General features: G+C 33.1%; 1 protein-coding gene across 2 annotated transcripts in view; it reads left to right on the forward strand.

Annotated features, from left to right (window-relative positions):
• Positions 1-326: 326 nt before the first annotated feature.
• The window catches only part of LOC143224907 (A disintegrin and metalloproteinase with thrombospondin motifs 6-like), a 68,222-nt gene continuing 50,455 nt past the window's right edge, over positions 327-18,093 (forward strand). Inside the window, exons 1-3 of one of the 2 annotated variants that reach the window (XM_076453378.1) lie at positions 327-919; positions 14,086-14,444; positions 15,889-16,033. In XM_076453378.1, the coding sequence (XP_076309493.1) occupies positions 766-919; positions 14,086-14,444; positions 15,889-16,033 (658 nt within the window). In that variant the 5' untranslated portion in view covers positions 327-765. The remainder of the gene's footprint in view (positions 920-14,085; positions 14,445-15,888; positions 16,034-18,093) is intronic. The other variant, XM_076453371.1, reaches the window with a different exon arrangement.

Consider the following 18,093-nt stretch of genomic DNA (forward strand, 5'->3'; position numbering starts at 1 on the left):
TTATTTGATTAGACAAGAATAGTCGAAGAGTTGGCGATGGATGCTATTGATCAGTTACCTTCTATCCAGTCTTTTAATTGAAAATAAGGAACAACATCACTCAGACAACCCTTTCGTAGCTTTGCAAAAAATTCTGAAATCAGAAATGTTCTGAAATACAGACAACACAGACATTTAGCTGTTATTGCTAAATAAGAATTGAGTGACATTTAAGCATACATGATGACAAAACAAATTTCATCTTAACTTGTTTATTACGGTTTTCGACTTGAATATACATTAGTGTTTTGTGTGCACCTATTAGCTTTTATAGCTTAATAATATTACCAAATTTAACGCAAGTAAGGATTTCAGGGAAGATGCTCCTTATGTTACATGATACAGCAAAGTGAGCAGCGACTATGATTACAAGTGGCCCAGATTATGTTTATTGGTTTTGTTCTAGTTTTTTCTGACTTTAATAATAAGAACGCCACTTAAACAGCCGTTGAAATTAACATGCTTTACAGTGTGCAGAAGAACCGTCTGGAAAAGTTGGATGCATCGCGGCTCGGTGTGATTATGCACTTTATTTATAATTAAGTAGCAAAAGGCACGTCTTCTTAATGATTACACATGCAGCGTCAGATGTGACTTTACCTTTTGTGTTTATAGTTATGATATTTGTATTTCTGATTAACTGTGTGTTTAATCTTGCTACCAAGTAAACTAAGTAAAGAGAGAAGAGTTGTCAAAAATATATGACTGTCTCACTGCACGTTACTAATGGTATCACTTAACTCTGGTACACGAAGTTTGGCAAATGGGGAGATAAAATCTTTTATGTTTTCGTTCGTAGTGGTTGATCTTTTATCTTTAATTGTTATCGGTACTATAGCCGAAGATATTGATCTTTCGACTCGCCGTAGCTTGAGGTTAGGTAAGTAATTTTACAAAGTTTTTAGTTCAAGCTACATATGATTTTTCCTTCGTGTTATAGCAACACTTATTGTTTTATAATTCACTTTTTTCCTACGAATATTATGAAATAATGTTTAATTTTTTACAGCCTGTGTGTTTGTATGTGTGTTTTTCTTATAGCAAAGCCATATCGAGCTATCTGCTAAGCCACCGAGTGGAATCGAACCGCTTATTTTAGCCTTGTAAATCCGTAGACTTACCACTGTACTGGCGGGGGGATTTTACGTAATCCTTGTTTCTTTTAAAATAATTTCTTACTAAATTTATTGCTAAATTCCTGTTATATTTTATTTCCAGAAGTTAGTGATATTATCAATAATGTTTCTTACATTAGTATTATTATTCATCAAACTGTGGAGATGGAGTGCTATTTACGTGGAAGTCCAGATTAGTCAATGAATTCGGAAATTATGAAAATGTTGTATAACCGTATGATATGAACGAGAGTCATTTTGAGTGGAATTTGTAAAAATATACATTTAAAGACACCAAACAGTGTCAAGTCGTTTACACTCTGTGTTTCATCAAAGTACAGAGGTAGTTAGTGTGATTTAACGTAATATCAATCAAACTAAACAATTAATGAATGACATCACAGGCGAGTGTTACACATGGACTAACGCATAGCAAATACAATCTGGATTAAATTACTGTAACTTAATGTTAAACACAGAAAGTCTTCGGAGTTACAACGCTAAAATCAGAGGTACGATTTCCCTCGGTGGACAAAGCAGATAGCCCAATGTGGCTTTGCTATAAGAAAAAACAACACATACTGAACTCAGAGAAACGTGTATATTAAAAAATAAAAGATCAAATATCACAGAATTTGAACTGTAAGTTTTCCTTTAAATCTGAACAGTGAATTTATGGAATGTTTTTCACCAGCTTCATGTATTAAAAATATGTAAATTAAATAGAAAAAATCAATAATTTGACCCCATAGCTATATTTAACGTTTTGAGCTCAAGAATACCCAAAACATTCAAAAACGAGAAAGGTGGATAATGTATAGATGCTATTTCATAATCCTGGCGCTTTTATGTTGTTAACCAATACTTTAAAAAATAATCTAGTAGGTGCTGCCAGTTTAATAGCTGGATTTTAGGAATTTAAGGTATAACATGTGAATATTGAGTTTTTCGGGCAGTAAGTTTGTTTGTTTTTGTTTTTTGAATTTTGCGAAAAGTTACTCGAGGGCTATCTGCGCTAGCCGTCCCTAATTTAGTAGTGTAAGACTAGAGGGAAGGCAGTTAGTCATCACCATCCACCGCCAACTCTTAAGCTTCTCTTTTGCCAACGAATAGTGGTATTGACCGTCACATTATAACGCCCCCACGGCTGAAAGGGCGAGCATGTTTGGCGCGATGGGGATGCGAACCCGCGACCCTCGGATAACGAGTTTAGTGCCTTAACACGCTTGGCCATGTCGGGCCCACCGGGCAGTTAGATAAAACAAGTGCAGAAAAGATCATCATAAAAGAGACAAAGATAAGCATAATTACGCGGAAGACGTAAATGATTTCGCTGTAATATTTTATTTAAAACTTTTGATGAGGTATTTTGTATTCAAGTTACTATATTATCTGTTTTGTTTCTTGATTAGCAACAGAGTCAAAGAAGTTTAAATCTCGATAGCAAAGTAAAAGAAAACAGTCTCTACCCAAACAAGCCTTTTGTTCTGAATTACAAATACCAGTACATAGCTTTATATATAAACTAAAACATGTGAAGTGAAAACACTAGGAGTATCACGTATTACAGAACCTTCGTAATAATAATATATGTTAAATTCCATGTGTCACGTCAAGCTTGATTTCTTGAAATAGGAGGAGAACAAAAGCCAAAATACATTTATCCAGATAGAATTGTCCAATTACTGTCTACCAATGGCGATTTTAGTGATGAGAGTGCAAGAGGGTTATGAGTGGGGAGTTGCCATAAACCCTTTTAAATATTGAGTTCGTATATTAGGCCTAAGTAAAGACACGGTGTTGGATCAGCTACCCCTAGAGACGAGTGCATGTCATTTATCGTGAAAGTAAAAATATCGATTCAATTCTAAACTTTAATCGTTACTGAGTTAATCCATTTTCTGTATATTAGAAGTGTTAATCTAACCGACTTTTACCACTAATTATTTTATTAATATACCTTATTCCCTTTGTCACTCTGCCGAGTACGTTTCCACGCTTCATTTTATGTTAATACTCAACAACATATATATATCGTCGCTTATCCACAAAATTGTATGTCATTTTTATTGTATTTGATTGTATTTTAACTATTATGAGATTTTACAAAGTGGTTTAATTAAGTGTTGTACAATAATTTTTTATTGCTGTGAGATGTTATAGTGCTTCTATTTAAGTGTTATAGCCGTGTTCCCCGCTAGTACATCGGTATGTCTACGGATTTACAACCCTCAAATCAGGGGTTCGATTCACCTCGGTGGGCTGAGCAGGTATCCTGATGTGGCTTTGCTATAAGACAAACACAGTTATAGTGGTTTTTAAAACTATTATGGCATGTTACAGTGGTTTTTAAACTATTATGGGTTATTGTAATATGGTTTAAACTATTTTGAAATGTTATAAAGTGGTTTTTCAACTTCTGGGATGCTATAGTACTTTTTCAACTGTTACGGAATGTCATACAGTAGATTTTAACTATTATGGGATGTTTTATCGTACATACATTTCATTTTATACTTTCAGCACATGGACTAACAACAATATTAGGTTAAAGTGTAATAAATAATTTAACTAATATTTCATATTTATACTATATTCAAATCTTAATTGAAGCCGTCAACAACTTCCACTTTAAAAATACACTATACATGTACAATGTTTTGACGTATTACATTTTAGACAATACACAAACGCCAATAATTTATATTTAATATTACGTTATACTTTTATTGCTAAGCAACATAAAATAAAAGCCAAAACACATCGGTTGTTACTCTAACTGATTTTTATCATAACTATTCTATCAATACGTCACGAATTTATTTCATAAATGATCTTAACTTTCATCAGCTCATAAAGGATTTTACTGTCTCGACTGCACCTTTCTGTCTCTTTGCTGGTCAAGACTGATTTCGCAAAATTTATTTATTTCAGTTAGCTATTAAATATGAGATTAGAATATACTATTGTGTGTGGGTGGTAGTACTTGCCCCGTAATTTTTGAAAGTCTATATACTAGTAAATTTTGATGGTAAATCTGTATGGGTAATATCAAAATGTATTCAGTGGCGTATTTAGGTAGGGGCTAGAGGGGGCTCGGTCCTTGGGCATGTGGTTTTAATAAGAGCCCATTGATAATTTTATGTAAAATTACATGAGATATAAAACCCCCATAAATGATTAGACCCTGGGTCACACAACCTTAAATCCGCCACTAAATGTATCTTTTGTTTCCGGGATTGGTTGATTTTATGCACCTATCAAACAGTCGCCCGTTGGTACAGAGGTTAGTCTACGGATTTACAACGCTAAAAGCAGGGGTTCGATTTCGCTTGGTGGGCTCAGCAGATAGCTCGATATGGCTTTGGTATTAGAAAACAAACAAATTATTTCAGAGTAAAACTGTTTTAAACTATCTGCTATGTTCGTAGACTTACCGCTGTCCCATCAGAGAACGCTCCAAAACAGATAAGCCATATATTGAATATTTATTTTATCTCCAACACAATTATTTTTCAAACATGTAAAACAAATACATAAGTTCAATATTACTCCTAATACTCCCTAAAAATTCTGTTTCAATTAGTTCTCGTTTTTTCTCTCATTTGAATTTTTTTAACATAGACAAAAATCTTTGTTTTGTTTAGATTTAATTGCTTTTCTCACTTGAATTTCATTTTGATTGATATATTTGACCATGTCTAAACTCCCGTAGGTTATTTTACTCTAATCCTGCTAAAAAGATTTTCAATTTGAGCATAAAGTGGTAGAGATTCTGATGAGAAAAAAAACTCGAATCGGGTATACTCTCTCCCCACGCTCGGTGTTACTGGCGCACAAAAATATAGCTAACAAAAAGGAGATAAAGACGGTCTTATAGATTATTTTACTCTAATTTTGCCTAAAAGAACTTCAAGTGTTGTTACTGTTGAGGATTCCATCTTGTTTATACATAAGCGACAGTTAGTGAAGTAATTAAACTCAACCTTATGCAAACTATGACTTCTCCTTATAGTTGAAACACAATAGAAAATACACATGACAGCATCAGTTTCAAAGACAGCAAATTAAAAAAGGTATTATGTATCACATTGCTTATTTCGTTGGTATTTTAAGTGGCTTAAATATTGTACTAGAATTTCGAATTGGCTGCCCATGCCTTGTTTCTTCAATATAGAGACTGAAACAGCGTCCTGCTCAGGAATAAAGACAAAAGAACAATCTGCAGTTCGAGTTGGAATTTTCTTAACAGGAGTCAAGGTGATGGCGTGAGACATAATAGGGCCAAATACAATACAAACCTAAAATTATTTGTGATAACGAGTAACCCACTTAAAGTTAAAATGTATTCTCAAGACGACTGGTATGGGTATTAGCACTTTAATTAAAATAAAGTATAGAACAACGTTTCGACATTTTCACGTCATCTCCAGGTTAACTAACAAAGCTTAACTCTTACTGTAAATATACGCTTACCAATTATAAGTAATTTGTTATTAAGTAAGAAGATCCTCAAATAATTCAAATTCAGTCGCTAAACACACTATATTCTAAAGACAAAATCTGTGGCTTACTGACGTAAGTTAATTTTTAGTATACTCAAAACCTGGCCTCGCTATCACGTGACATTGTGCAAACAGAGATCTGTTTCATTTTAGCCAGACAGTTTACAACCCAGGCCAGATCAAATTAACTGCTCTATGCACAGTTTCTAATTAAATGTCAATGACCCCTATAAAATAAAACTGGAAAAAAAATTATTAATTAGAAACACTTTCTACTAACGCTGTTACGAACACGAAAACCCACTTGTGAGTTAGAACGAACCTTTTATTAATCAATAAATATCTTAAATCCTTGGATCTCATTATAAAAATAAAATCATGGAAAACAAACTTAAATTTCGTACAACTATTTTTTTGTTGCCACAGAAAGTAAAATATTGACCCTTTTAATCTGAAGTACCACAAAAGTGGTTCAAGTTTATGGAACAGAGTTGTGTAATCACCAACTAACACTGTTGATCATGAGAATCACAAATAGTTTTACTTGCATATTAGTTACAGATGTGTAACCACCAACCGACACTGTTGATTAGGATAAAAGCATGTGTTGAGTTAATACCTTACTGACGTATTAATCGTAGTCAATGTGAACCGCACTACTAAATCATTGAATCTGGATAGGTTCTGCAAATATATATATATGTGTGGATTGAGAAGATTCTATGTAGAAGAGCGAACAACGTTTCGACCTTCTTCTGTCATCATCAGGTTCACAAAGAAAGTAAGAGGTAACTGACCGACAGCTGACCACATGTTTGAAAGGGGTTATGTAATTGACTGTAGGAATTTAGAGGGCGTGCTTAGATGTTTGATTATATTTATTAATATAGGTATAAAGGTGCTCCTTTGTATTGGTTTGTTTTGGGCTTGAGTTGTTGTATAAGTAAGGCTTTTTTAATTTTGCGTTTGTTTTTGTATTTAGTATTTGGGTGTTTTTTGTCGTTATGTTGTGTTTATTTGATTTGCAGTGTTCGAAAACATGTGAAGGTGACTTTTTGTGTTCTTTGAATCTGGTTTCCATTTTTCTACTTGTTTCTCCAATATAGAAGTCGTGGCAGTTATCACATTGTATTTTATAAATAATGTTGGTGTGGTGTTTGTCAGTGTAGTTTTTACATAGTATAGACCTTAGTTTTGTGCCTGGTTTTTGAATAAATTTGGTATTAACTGAAATGTCATATTTTGTTACTAGTTTTTGCCAAATGTTGGTTATTTTTCTGCTGATGTCGGGAATATACGGTATGCAGCAGTACATGGCTTTGTGATTTTTTAATTCGAAGGGTATATTTACTTTTGTTAGTTGATTTTGCTTCTTGTCTAGATGTGTGCGTATAATGTTTTCTATGGTTTGTGGAGGAAACTTATTGATGTTGATAAAGTATTGTTTAATTTTGTCTAATTCGTCGTTAATTTTATCTGGTGAGCATAGTTTTGGTGGCTATGTTTATTTGGTTTCCTAGTATATTGAGTTTTTGTTTTGTTTCATGTGCTGAGTCCCAAGGAATGTATATTCCAGTATGGGTGATTTTTCGGTGTATTTCTGTTTCAAATTGTGTATCAGTTCTTGTAATTTTGAGGTTAAAAATAATATTTAATTGCTTTCTACGAAGTTAATGTTGGGATGTATAGAGTTAATGTGATTGAAAAAATTAAGTATGTTCTATATATGTGAATCCCACAATCGTGTCATCTGCATATCTGTACCAGTATGGTGGTGGATGTAATGCTGTGTTAATTGCTTGTGTTTCAACTTATGTCATAAAAATATTGGCTAGAACTGGTGATACTGGGTTGCCCATGTTCAGGCCATTTATTTGTATATAGTTGTGATTGTTGAACATGAAGTTTGTCTTCATTGTGGTAAATTCTATAAGGGTTGCTAATTGGTTGCTGGAAATGTCTAGTGATGTGTTAGGGTCTCGGATATAGAGCTCTAAGGCTATCTTGTAGGCTTCAGCGGCTGGGACTTCTGTAAAGAGGATATAACATCGAAACTGGCCATTAAAGCTTTATGATTAAGTTGATTAAGGTTAGACTTGAAATTAAAAGAGTCTTTGATGAATGAGTTGGCTGATGTTACATATTTGGAGAATGCCCATGCTATGTATTTACTGAGATTGTAATTAAACGATTCATATGTGGACATTATTTATCGTAATGAACAATCTAGTTTATGAGGTTTGGGGATGCTGTATATTTGTGGTGTGCGTGAGTCGGTTTTACGTAGGTAGGAATAAAGTGTTTTTTAAATTGTGTTTTTTTTTCATTTTTAGTAGTATTTTGTTTAGTTGTGTTTTGTGTGTCTTTGTTGGATTTGTGTGTATTGGTTTAAATTTGTTTGTGTCTGATAGGATGTTCTTCATTTTTTGAATCTATTCATTCGTGTTCATTATGACTATAGTGTTTCCTTTATCTGCTTTTACAGTTTTTATTTTTTGTGTTGATTTAGGTTTTTAATGGAATTAATGTCTCTTTTTGTAAGATTGTTTTTTAGTTTTCTGTTTTGTGAAATTATGTTGATGGTTTTGTGAGAAAATTCTTTGAAAAAATCGTTTAAGTCATCTTCACACGTTTTCAAAAACTAAACACAACATAACCATAAAAAACACCCAAATACTAAATAAATAAACAAACATAAACAAACGCAAAATTAAAGAAGCCTTATTTATACAACAACTCAAGCTCAAAATAAACCAATACAAAGGAACACCTTTATACCTATATTGCCCCCCAGTGGATCAGCGGTATGTCTGAGGACTTACAACGCTAACAACCGGGTTTCGATACCCGTGGGGGGCAGAGCACAGATAGACCATTGTGTAGCTTTGTGCTTAATTCAAAACAACAACAACATCAATTATACCCATATTTAAAAAAATATTCAAACATCTAAGCACGCCCTCTACATTCCTACACTCAATTACACAACCCCCTTCAAACATGTGGTCAGCTATCGGTCTGTTACCTCTTTCTTTTTTTGTGAACCTTACGATGACCGAAGAAGGTTGTTCGCTCCTCTACATAGAATTTTTCAACTCATACCAGCCGTTTTTACATATATATTCTTCTCTACAAGTGGGTTTTCTCGTCATCACAGAGGTTCTGCAAATGTTTTAGACAGACGTGTTATAAGAGTATTTCTAACATAAAGTATCTACAAAACTAATTATATCCTAACTTAATAACAGGACTGGATATTCTTACATACTGTGGATTGACCCTAACTGCGATCCATAGTTAATGGATATAAATATCCGGATAATTATCTTTCATTTGAATATACTAAAAGTACTTAAGTTAATTAGAACTTATCAAAAAATTGTTGAGTGTAGAACAATTGACACGATAACGTCCTTGGTTATATGTTGCTCAGTTACCAAGAAAAACAACTCCTTCAGAAAGAAATACAATTTTATCAAAAGCTGGTTTACTACACATTTAACGACTACATAGAAACGAAAGGTATGCATGAAATTGTTTATAAATTGTTTTTTCTATTATAAATGGATGCTGATACAGTGATCAGTTGTAAGCAGTATATAAACTATTCCTTTTATACAAGTGATTGTAGAATTATTTTAACTACATATAGCCAAATTAAAAATAAACGTACAAAATTATATCCACAATTAACAAACCTCGAGAAATTTTAAAAACTGTGAATTAAATATTTTATTTAACTACGAAACGTTAAAACCACTGATGTATAAAGTGGTGTAATAAGAATAACAAAGTTGTTTGCTTACATGCAAGTTGTAGTTTTACTTAAACACCCTACATTTTATTTTGTTTCTTACGAATTTCGCGCAAAGCCACTCGAGGGCTATCTGCGCTAGCAGTCCCTAATTTAGCAGTGTAAGACTAGAGGGAAGGCAGATAGTCATCACCACCCACCACCAACTCTTGGGCTACTCTTTTACCAACGAATAATGGGATTTACCGTAACATTATAACGCCCCTACGGCTGAAATGGCAAGCATGTTTAATGTGTCGAGGATTCAAACCCGTGACCCTCGGATTACGAGTCGAGCGCTTTAACCACCTAGCTATGCCGGGCATCCCTACATTTCATTGATCATGAAACAAGCACGGTTATTTAAGGAACAATCCATCAACTTTCGTGCTTTGACCTTGAATCCATATAGAATATTCAACTTTGTCTAAAGCGCCAGCATCTTTTAATGTTCAATATTTTTGTATGTTGTTTAATTTCTTTACTCGTATTGATAAGTTTATGTTGTGATAACAGCTATTTATTAGCCTTGTTAATTACATGGATTAGTATATTTGCATTTCAGTAGTTAAATCAAAAGGGATATTTTTCAATATGGTTTTGTATTGTTTTTGTGTGCAAACATGTTTAACTATTTAAAGAATAGTTATTTAATGTGTAAATCCTCGTATATTAGGGGATTTGGTAAGTAAACCTTTACGTGTAATAAATCAAATTCACGTTAATGGCAAAAACAGACAAGGTACAATTGTTAGAAGCAAAACAATCTTTATTTACAACACGTACACAATAAGATTTGCTGAGGTAAAACTGCTCAGGTTACTGGTTTCAGAGATGAATTATTATCTGGTGGTTACCTTCTACTTTTCCTATTTTCTTTATGCTGTAATTGTAGAAAATCCATTTTGTGCAGACCAAGAGCTAAAAAAAATTAAGTTAATTATGGACAATAACAGTCAGGTTAAAACATCACGTTAGTTATATTTCAATAAAACATAATTCTAGTTTTCTACGCCAGAAGTCATAGTCATTTCACATTTAAAGCAAGATAATTTTCCTTTTTACACAAATAAGTGCAAACTACTGCACCAAGTCTTGAGCAACGAAAGTGATGCAATAGTCTGAACCTACAAGCATAATCTGTCGAGTGTTCTCTATGGTGTATACACTGCCCAAGATAAAAATTAATGAAAAGAGAGTTTTAAACTAAAATGCTGGTAACTCCCTTTACTTTACTGTGAGACAGTAATCAGAGCTTAAACTCAGATTATGGTTCACAGCAACCTGAGATTAAGAGTTCACAAAATTGCCTTCAAAGTTAAAAATTTAACCAGAAAACGTTACCATTAAGATTACCAAAATGTGCTCCAGTAAAAGTGACATGTTTTGTTTTTTTATGAGTAAAAGACAAAATTATAATAATCACTTTTTATTATCTAATTATCTAAAATTTTGAATTATGTAGTTGTCGAAAGGTAGCGAAGAAAGAGTAACAAAGTACTCTAATAAGGCCACCAACAAACGGAAATGCCTCACTTCTCAATGGTTCAATATGTTTATCAGTAAGATGAGTAAATTAATCGTATTTAAAAATACAATATTTTTTATACTTTTACTAGCACAGCTTTTCGTTTATCAAAACCCGGATTCTAGTAGTATGAGTCTGCAGCATCCCATTCTGCATATGGGGATAGTAATAACGATACTAGGAAAACGTGTAGAATGAAAAAAAATAGATAAAAGAGCCATTCAAGTTAACGAACGTCTTCTGTCAAAACCGTTTGAGGTCGACTCAATAGACTAGGAGCCACTAACCAGCAGGCTTTAAAAATATAAATAGGTTTACTTCAATTTTGACACCTTAGGAAATTTCCTATAGTTCACAGTGTTTACATGCAGATTTAGGTTAAAATGGGCCTAGAATAGTAATGGTGCAAACAAACATAAATTTCGTCTTTATATATATATATAGATTAGCATAATACACTTCGTTACTTAAGTATCACTTGTGAACACTGCTAACTGTTTACACTTTTCAAATGATAAAAACATTGAGTCAAAGTGCTACGATTTGAGAAAACAAAGTTTTATAAAGAGACGTGACCATAAGAAGGGCAAGCAAGATGTGTTAACAAAACATTGAAACATGGTGGTGAACTGACTAGAACGTGAAGTTTTGTCTGATAGAGAAGTTATTTTAACCTACAGGATGAAAATAATTGTCTGTTTCTAAATTCTTAAATTTCTCACATGTTTCTATCTGCTGCAGGAGTGTAAACTAAAATCAAACACGATGAAATATTACAGAGAAGTATAACCACAACATGTAGATTCATTATAAAATGCCCATAACATTTAGATTTGTTACGAACTGCTCAAGGAAACGGTATTTACTCTTGTTTGCATATATATTATAAGTATTATTCATAGACTCGGGTAAGTTTTGATTAGTTTCCGGTGACGCTTGTCACCAGAACTCTTCAGGCTGGCTAGGATACAACAGAAACAGAAGTGGTCACAACACTATTTGTTTGACGTTAATATCCCTCGATTAAACAGCGGTAACTTTACAGACTTACAATGATAAATCCGGATAAAGACCAATGTGTTTTTTGTTTGTTTGTTTTTCTAATTTAAACATTGAAATAAGGTTTTCAGCATTACAAAATTTCAGAAATGCCATTTAGTTGCGTTTGCTTGGTCTTGGCTTTGAAGTTTAGCGGTTCATTGACCAAAACATATTACTTGCTTAATAAGAGATATTTGAAAGAGAGAAAAATACTTGGTGAACTAAAAGTTATGAAATGTTCAGCAGAAAGTCCAATCTACAGCAACTTTAGAATATTCAACAGCAAAAATGTGAGAGAAAACTTTAATTGATAATTTCGACAAAAACGTATGGTATTCATGTTTAATCGATGTCATAGTATAATTAATGTTAGATAAATAACTACTAAATATTAATTAGTTAGTTATCACCATTAGATTCCATCTAGGAACATAGGGCCGCAATCGCTTGCGGATTCTTCAACAAGTATTTAAGTGAGCCTACTGCACCGAGCCGTCCCTAATTTAGCAGTGTAAGACCAGAGGGAAGGCAGCTAGTCATCACCACCCACCGCCAACTCTTGGGCTACACTTTTATCAACGAATAGTGGGATTGACCGTCACATTATAACGCGCCCACGGTTGAAAGGGCGAGCATGTTTTGGCGCGACGCGGGCGCGAACCCGCGACCCTTGGATTACGAGTCGCACGCCTTACGCGCTTGGCCATGCCAGGCCTAAATATTAATTATTCAGTTTATTTTGTTCCAAAATCATCTTATTTTACTTTTTAATAATGAATATGAATATAACAAGCAAATCAAAATAGTTATTTTCTCTAGCAATATTTTTTCTTCAAACTTAAACTTTAATGTCTCGAATTTAAACTTATGACCAGTATTTCATATAAGCAAAATCGTACTTCTTATAGTAAATCTAGAAAGTAACTGCTTGCATTTGTAGACTTCAAGTTATCAAAGTAGAAATCAACTATATTTTTTTAAAAATCTATCAATATGACTAAATGTGGAAACATTGAATGAAGATACAGTGAAGAATAACCAAACGAGCTTTAGTAGATGGCAATAAATTGAATTCGGCCGTCATAACTTAAACACCCTGTAATTTTATTTATTTTTACGTTTCACTAATCAACAGATGAAGAAAATGTTACAGTTCAGTGCATTTGAGACACATTATGTTATTCTATTAGCCTACTTGCACAAGCTTGAATCCCACAGAAACTTAAATTTCCCTTTTTGCGTTTCTGTAATTCTTGAAAAATACTTAAAATGTCATTCTAGTTCATAAAACTATATTGTAAATTAAATGCTTAATGAGAAAGATGTTGACTACAAAAAGTTCGTAATGCATCACATTAACAACAGCGAAGAAGGAGAGAAAGGGTACTCGCTGAATTTATTTCCTTCTATTCCACTTTTTTAAATGAATAAATATGTATAAAAACTTACAGCAATGTTGTCTGTGAGTTTCGAGGAAAAATATTTTTTTATTATTTGATTTTTGTTGATGCATTTGTTTTACACAGTGCGAAAACAAAGAAAACGTTTGTTCTAATTACTTAAAATTTAGTTCATGATTACAAGAAAGCGTAATCTCCTGCATTAAGAGTGAAAATTGATATAATTTAATTGAAAACAGTTAACCATCATAGTAACATACAGTTCCTTAAGTAACTGAAATTTAAAATTTGATATTAATATTGGTAATGTGTGCATAAGAACACGTTTACTTTTAAATGAAATCATCTGTTAGTAATTTATAATTTTCTTTGTTTACTAAGTTACTTATTCCAGAGAAAACTTATTTTTGTAAAAGTTGTGGAAAAACAAGAACATTTACATGAAAAGTAGGAATTTTGCAAAGTATTTGTATGAATAACACCTTCCTTCATTATCCAAACTGAAACGGTAAATAATTAATATTCTCTGGTAACCGTGATGCAAATTCAAGTAGTGATATTAAAATTTATGTCTGATAAGTCATTCTTTCGTTGACAGATTTATTGTTATTAATAATACATCAATACTTTTTATGCTTCATATTATTTCTTACTCCACTTCTAGAAGCAACATTGGCTCAAACGAAGCGGTACGAGATAACTATTCCGACACTAGTAAATCAATCGGGGAAGTTCTTGAGCTATGACGTAACGTACCCTGAAGTTCTGAAGAGGAGGCGAAGAAACACTGCCACAATGTTTCATGGTTTGCAGCGTATTTATTATAATGTTACTATACTAAGCCGTCTTCTTCAACTAGAGCTTGCAGCAAATGTAAAGTTAACGTCAAAAAATTTTGAAGTGGAAGAGTGGAGTAATGAAGGGATAGTGCGTAAACGCCGAAGACCTTTATCTTGTTTTTTCCACGGACGTATTCTCAGTTCTCCGGGATCCGTTGTTTCTTTAAGTAACTGCTATGGCTTGGTAAGTTTGGGTTTGTTTTGAATTTCGCGCAAAGCTACACGAGGGCTATCTGCGCCAGCCGTCCCTAATTTAGCAGTGTATGACCAGAGGGAAGGCAGCTAGTCATCACTGCCCACCGCCAACTCTTGGGCTACTCTTTTACCAACGAATAGTTGGTTTCATCGTCACATTATAACGCCCCCACGGCTCAAAGGGCGAGCATGTTTAATGTGACGGGGATTCGAACCCGCGACCCTAATATTACTTCTTCATTTTAGTAATTTTAGTTCCATTTCAAAGTGAAAGACTTATTAGTGTCTTGTTATTTATTTCATTTTATTTTTTTGTGTGTTTTCTACAACTTTGCTGGAATTAAACTTCATTTTAGGGACAACAGCATATCTTAGCAAAGTTAATGACAAATACGAGGCGCGGCATCGCCAGGTGGGTTAAGGCGCTCAACCCATAAGCTGGGAGTCGTGGGTTCAAATCCCCGTCGCACCAAACATGATCACCCTTTCAGCCGTGGGGGCGTTATAATATTACGGTCAATCACACTAGTTGTTGGTAAAAGAGTAGCCCAAGAGTTGGCGGTGAGTGTGATGAGTAGCTGCCTTCCCTCTAGCCTTACACTGCTAAATTAGGGATGGCTAGCGCAGGTAGCCCTCGTGTAGCTTTGTGCGAAATCAGAAACAAACAGACAAATACGAAGTGTTTTTTTTTATTTTGTTGTTTTATTAGACCTATTTGAAATATGAAAATATTGAACCTAAAGATAATATGTAACAATTATTTCTTCGGCTACAGAGTTCAGCAAAAAACCAAAAAAAAAGAAACAAACACGAGTATCTGTTTACTCTTGGTTTGAATATTTTAATCATTTACTTACGTAATTTGAGAATGTTAGTTTGACTGTGATCTCCAAGCCTTTTAAAATAAAAGCTACCATTGACTGACAGAATGTTTAAAAAGATTAACATAAGTTCAAATTTAAATCTAATTCGATTTATTTTATTTTTTTTCTAAACTTTTTTGGATTATGCAAAATAAACTATCAATAATCAAAGTATTGTGATTTTGAGAAAACTCTGTAATTTGGAAACTAAAAATAGATTTTAAAAAATATTTATAAATAAACTAAAAAATAGAAGTTACGCCGCAGCTGCTGATAAATGTTTTAAAATCGTTTATGAAGTCTGAATGGGTTAAGATGCAGTTTACGAGTGTTAACAACTGCTAAAAACTTCTAACAAACAGTATGATTTAGTTAATATTTTAAGTCTGAAACATCATAGCAACATTCCCTAAAGATTCCGCATAAATAAAAATAACTTGTCCATAGAAACTGAGACAAGGTAATAACAATAAATTAATAATCAATACTTGTAAATGATACAGTAGTAACTAAAGCGTGTATCCTTTAGGTAGCTACATTACAATATAATATATTTTTTTCTTACTTTAGCATGGGATTCTTACACTCGGTGAAGACTTCTACTTCATCGAACCGTACTGGAACCATACGAAGAACGTTCACAAAGAAGGATATCCACACATTGTTTTTAAATCAACCAATGTCAAAGTACCTAGTGAAATTTACCTGAATAATGGTAGTAAACAATTATAAAAATATCGTACATTTTAATAGAATAGTTAAGCAACAATATCTAGAATTATTAATTCTTTGATGAATGGTAAGCGTTCGTGTCTACGAACGAATATAGACAACATTACTCAATAACATTCACGTATTCCAGTTCTTAACACAGCATTGCAGTTTTTAATGTGAATATACATTCTGTTTATAATAAAGTGGCACTTTTAGTAATATCAGTCAAAATGCAGCACTTTTATTCTCTGAGACTGGTTTGTTTTTAGCGTTAAATTCATGGGTTGTCCCAATCTTTTAGAATAAGATGTGTAACTTACCAGGCCTTGGTGAAAGTTGTTTCGATGAACTTTGTGCACAGTTTATTTCATTGCATTGTGGGAAAGAAATTACTAAATAAAATAATTTAAAAGTTCAGAAGGATTTGCACGAATTATGTAGCTTCTATAGATAAAATCTTACTTTTATATGTGATATTTGTAGGAATTCGTAACTTTGTAATTTCACTAAAGATTTCATTACGATGTTTTATAATGAAACAGTGCAAAATGTTTATCGTTGTTATAAGTTACAGATTTGTATGCTTCCAAACACATTTTCAACTTCCTATAAATATTTTACTTTATAAAACTAGAAAATTGTTTTTGTCTTCAATCGAATACCGCAGTTTCACTGTATTTACGATCACTGATATGAGAAAGAAATAACTTTTGCATTGTAATAAAAAAACTAGCAAGTAGACTTTTTTACAGTACTAATTAGGTTTCAATTAATATGGGTATCGTTTAAAACCCGTTCTATATTCATATACATTTTCATGTTTCTTTTCTCTTTTTTCTTTATCCAGTCAACAATACCAAGCCGTGAAAACCTGGAACAGTGGTTAATGACGAAACAAAACTTAATATGATCGAGTACAAAATCATTACCATAGCCTATTTGGTTTGATCAATACAAAACATTTCCTATTATACTACAACAACATAATTCAAATGAAATATGAAATGATAAAACAAGTTTTCCAGAAACGTAAAACACCAAGGCTGTAACTGCGGCGGACGTTGTTCACACACATATCTTCTTATAGGAACATATTATTAAGCTTTGAATACTTGATTATGATCTCTACGTAAATCTCCGTTTAACTACAGGCCATGCTAGTTTTTACAGTTTAAAGTAACAGAAGAATATTTTGCTCTAGGCACTCCAGTCACTAGTTATAAATTACTAGAATCTAGAAGTAATTATATTATACCCTAAGAGCTGAGGTTTAGAAACAGTTTGGTCGTAATTTGAAAAACTGTACTTTTCTTGAAATTGCTAGGTCAAATTAACGTTATTTTGTTCAACACTATTATGACTATTATCCTAGCGAACTAATACACAATTTGTTGCTTTACTCAGATAATTAAGTCTTTATATTCAGTGGAATTTCCGTCAATACTGCTCATTATATTAAGATTAATCGATTGTAGTCACATAGTGAGTGTTTAATTATACGAGCTATAATGGTTCAGAAAAAAAAAATCAGAAAATTCACAAATTTGAAGGGTCCTTTCTTTTCTGACTCGTAATCTGAGGGTCGCGGATTCGCATCCTCGCCAAACATTCTCGCCCTTTCAGCCGTGGGGGCGTTATAATGTGACGGTCAATCCCACTATTCATTGATAAAAGAGTAGCCCAAGAGTTGGCGGTGGGTGGTGATGACTAGTTGCCTTCCCTCTAGTCTTACACTGCTAAATTAGGGACGGCTAGCACAGATAGCCCTCGAGTAGCTTTGTGCGAAATTAAAAAAAAAAAAACTTTTCTGAGCCAAATCAAAATTTGCAATTCAAAATATTATGGATAAAATTAAGTAAATACAATTTTTTCACTGAATAAATTTCAATTCTACCAAAACAAGATACACACTTTTGATAAAAAAAATTAGAATATGTGCAATATATATCTTTATCGCTTTTCGTTTAGGAATAAGTCAGATGGTGCCAAGTCAACATTGTTGAACTGTGATTTCAACTGCAGTTCATGTACCATTGCAGTAAACTCCTGTTCCGAACTTTG

Source organism: Tachypleus tridentatus, chromosome 1 (genome assembly GCF_004210375.1).
Source record: "Tachypleus tridentatus isolate NWPU-2018 chromosome 1, ASM421037v1, whole genome shotgun sequence".
Taxonomy (NCBI): Eukaryota; Metazoa; Arthropoda; class Merostomata; order Xiphosura; family Limulidae; genus Tachypleus; species Tachypleus tridentatus.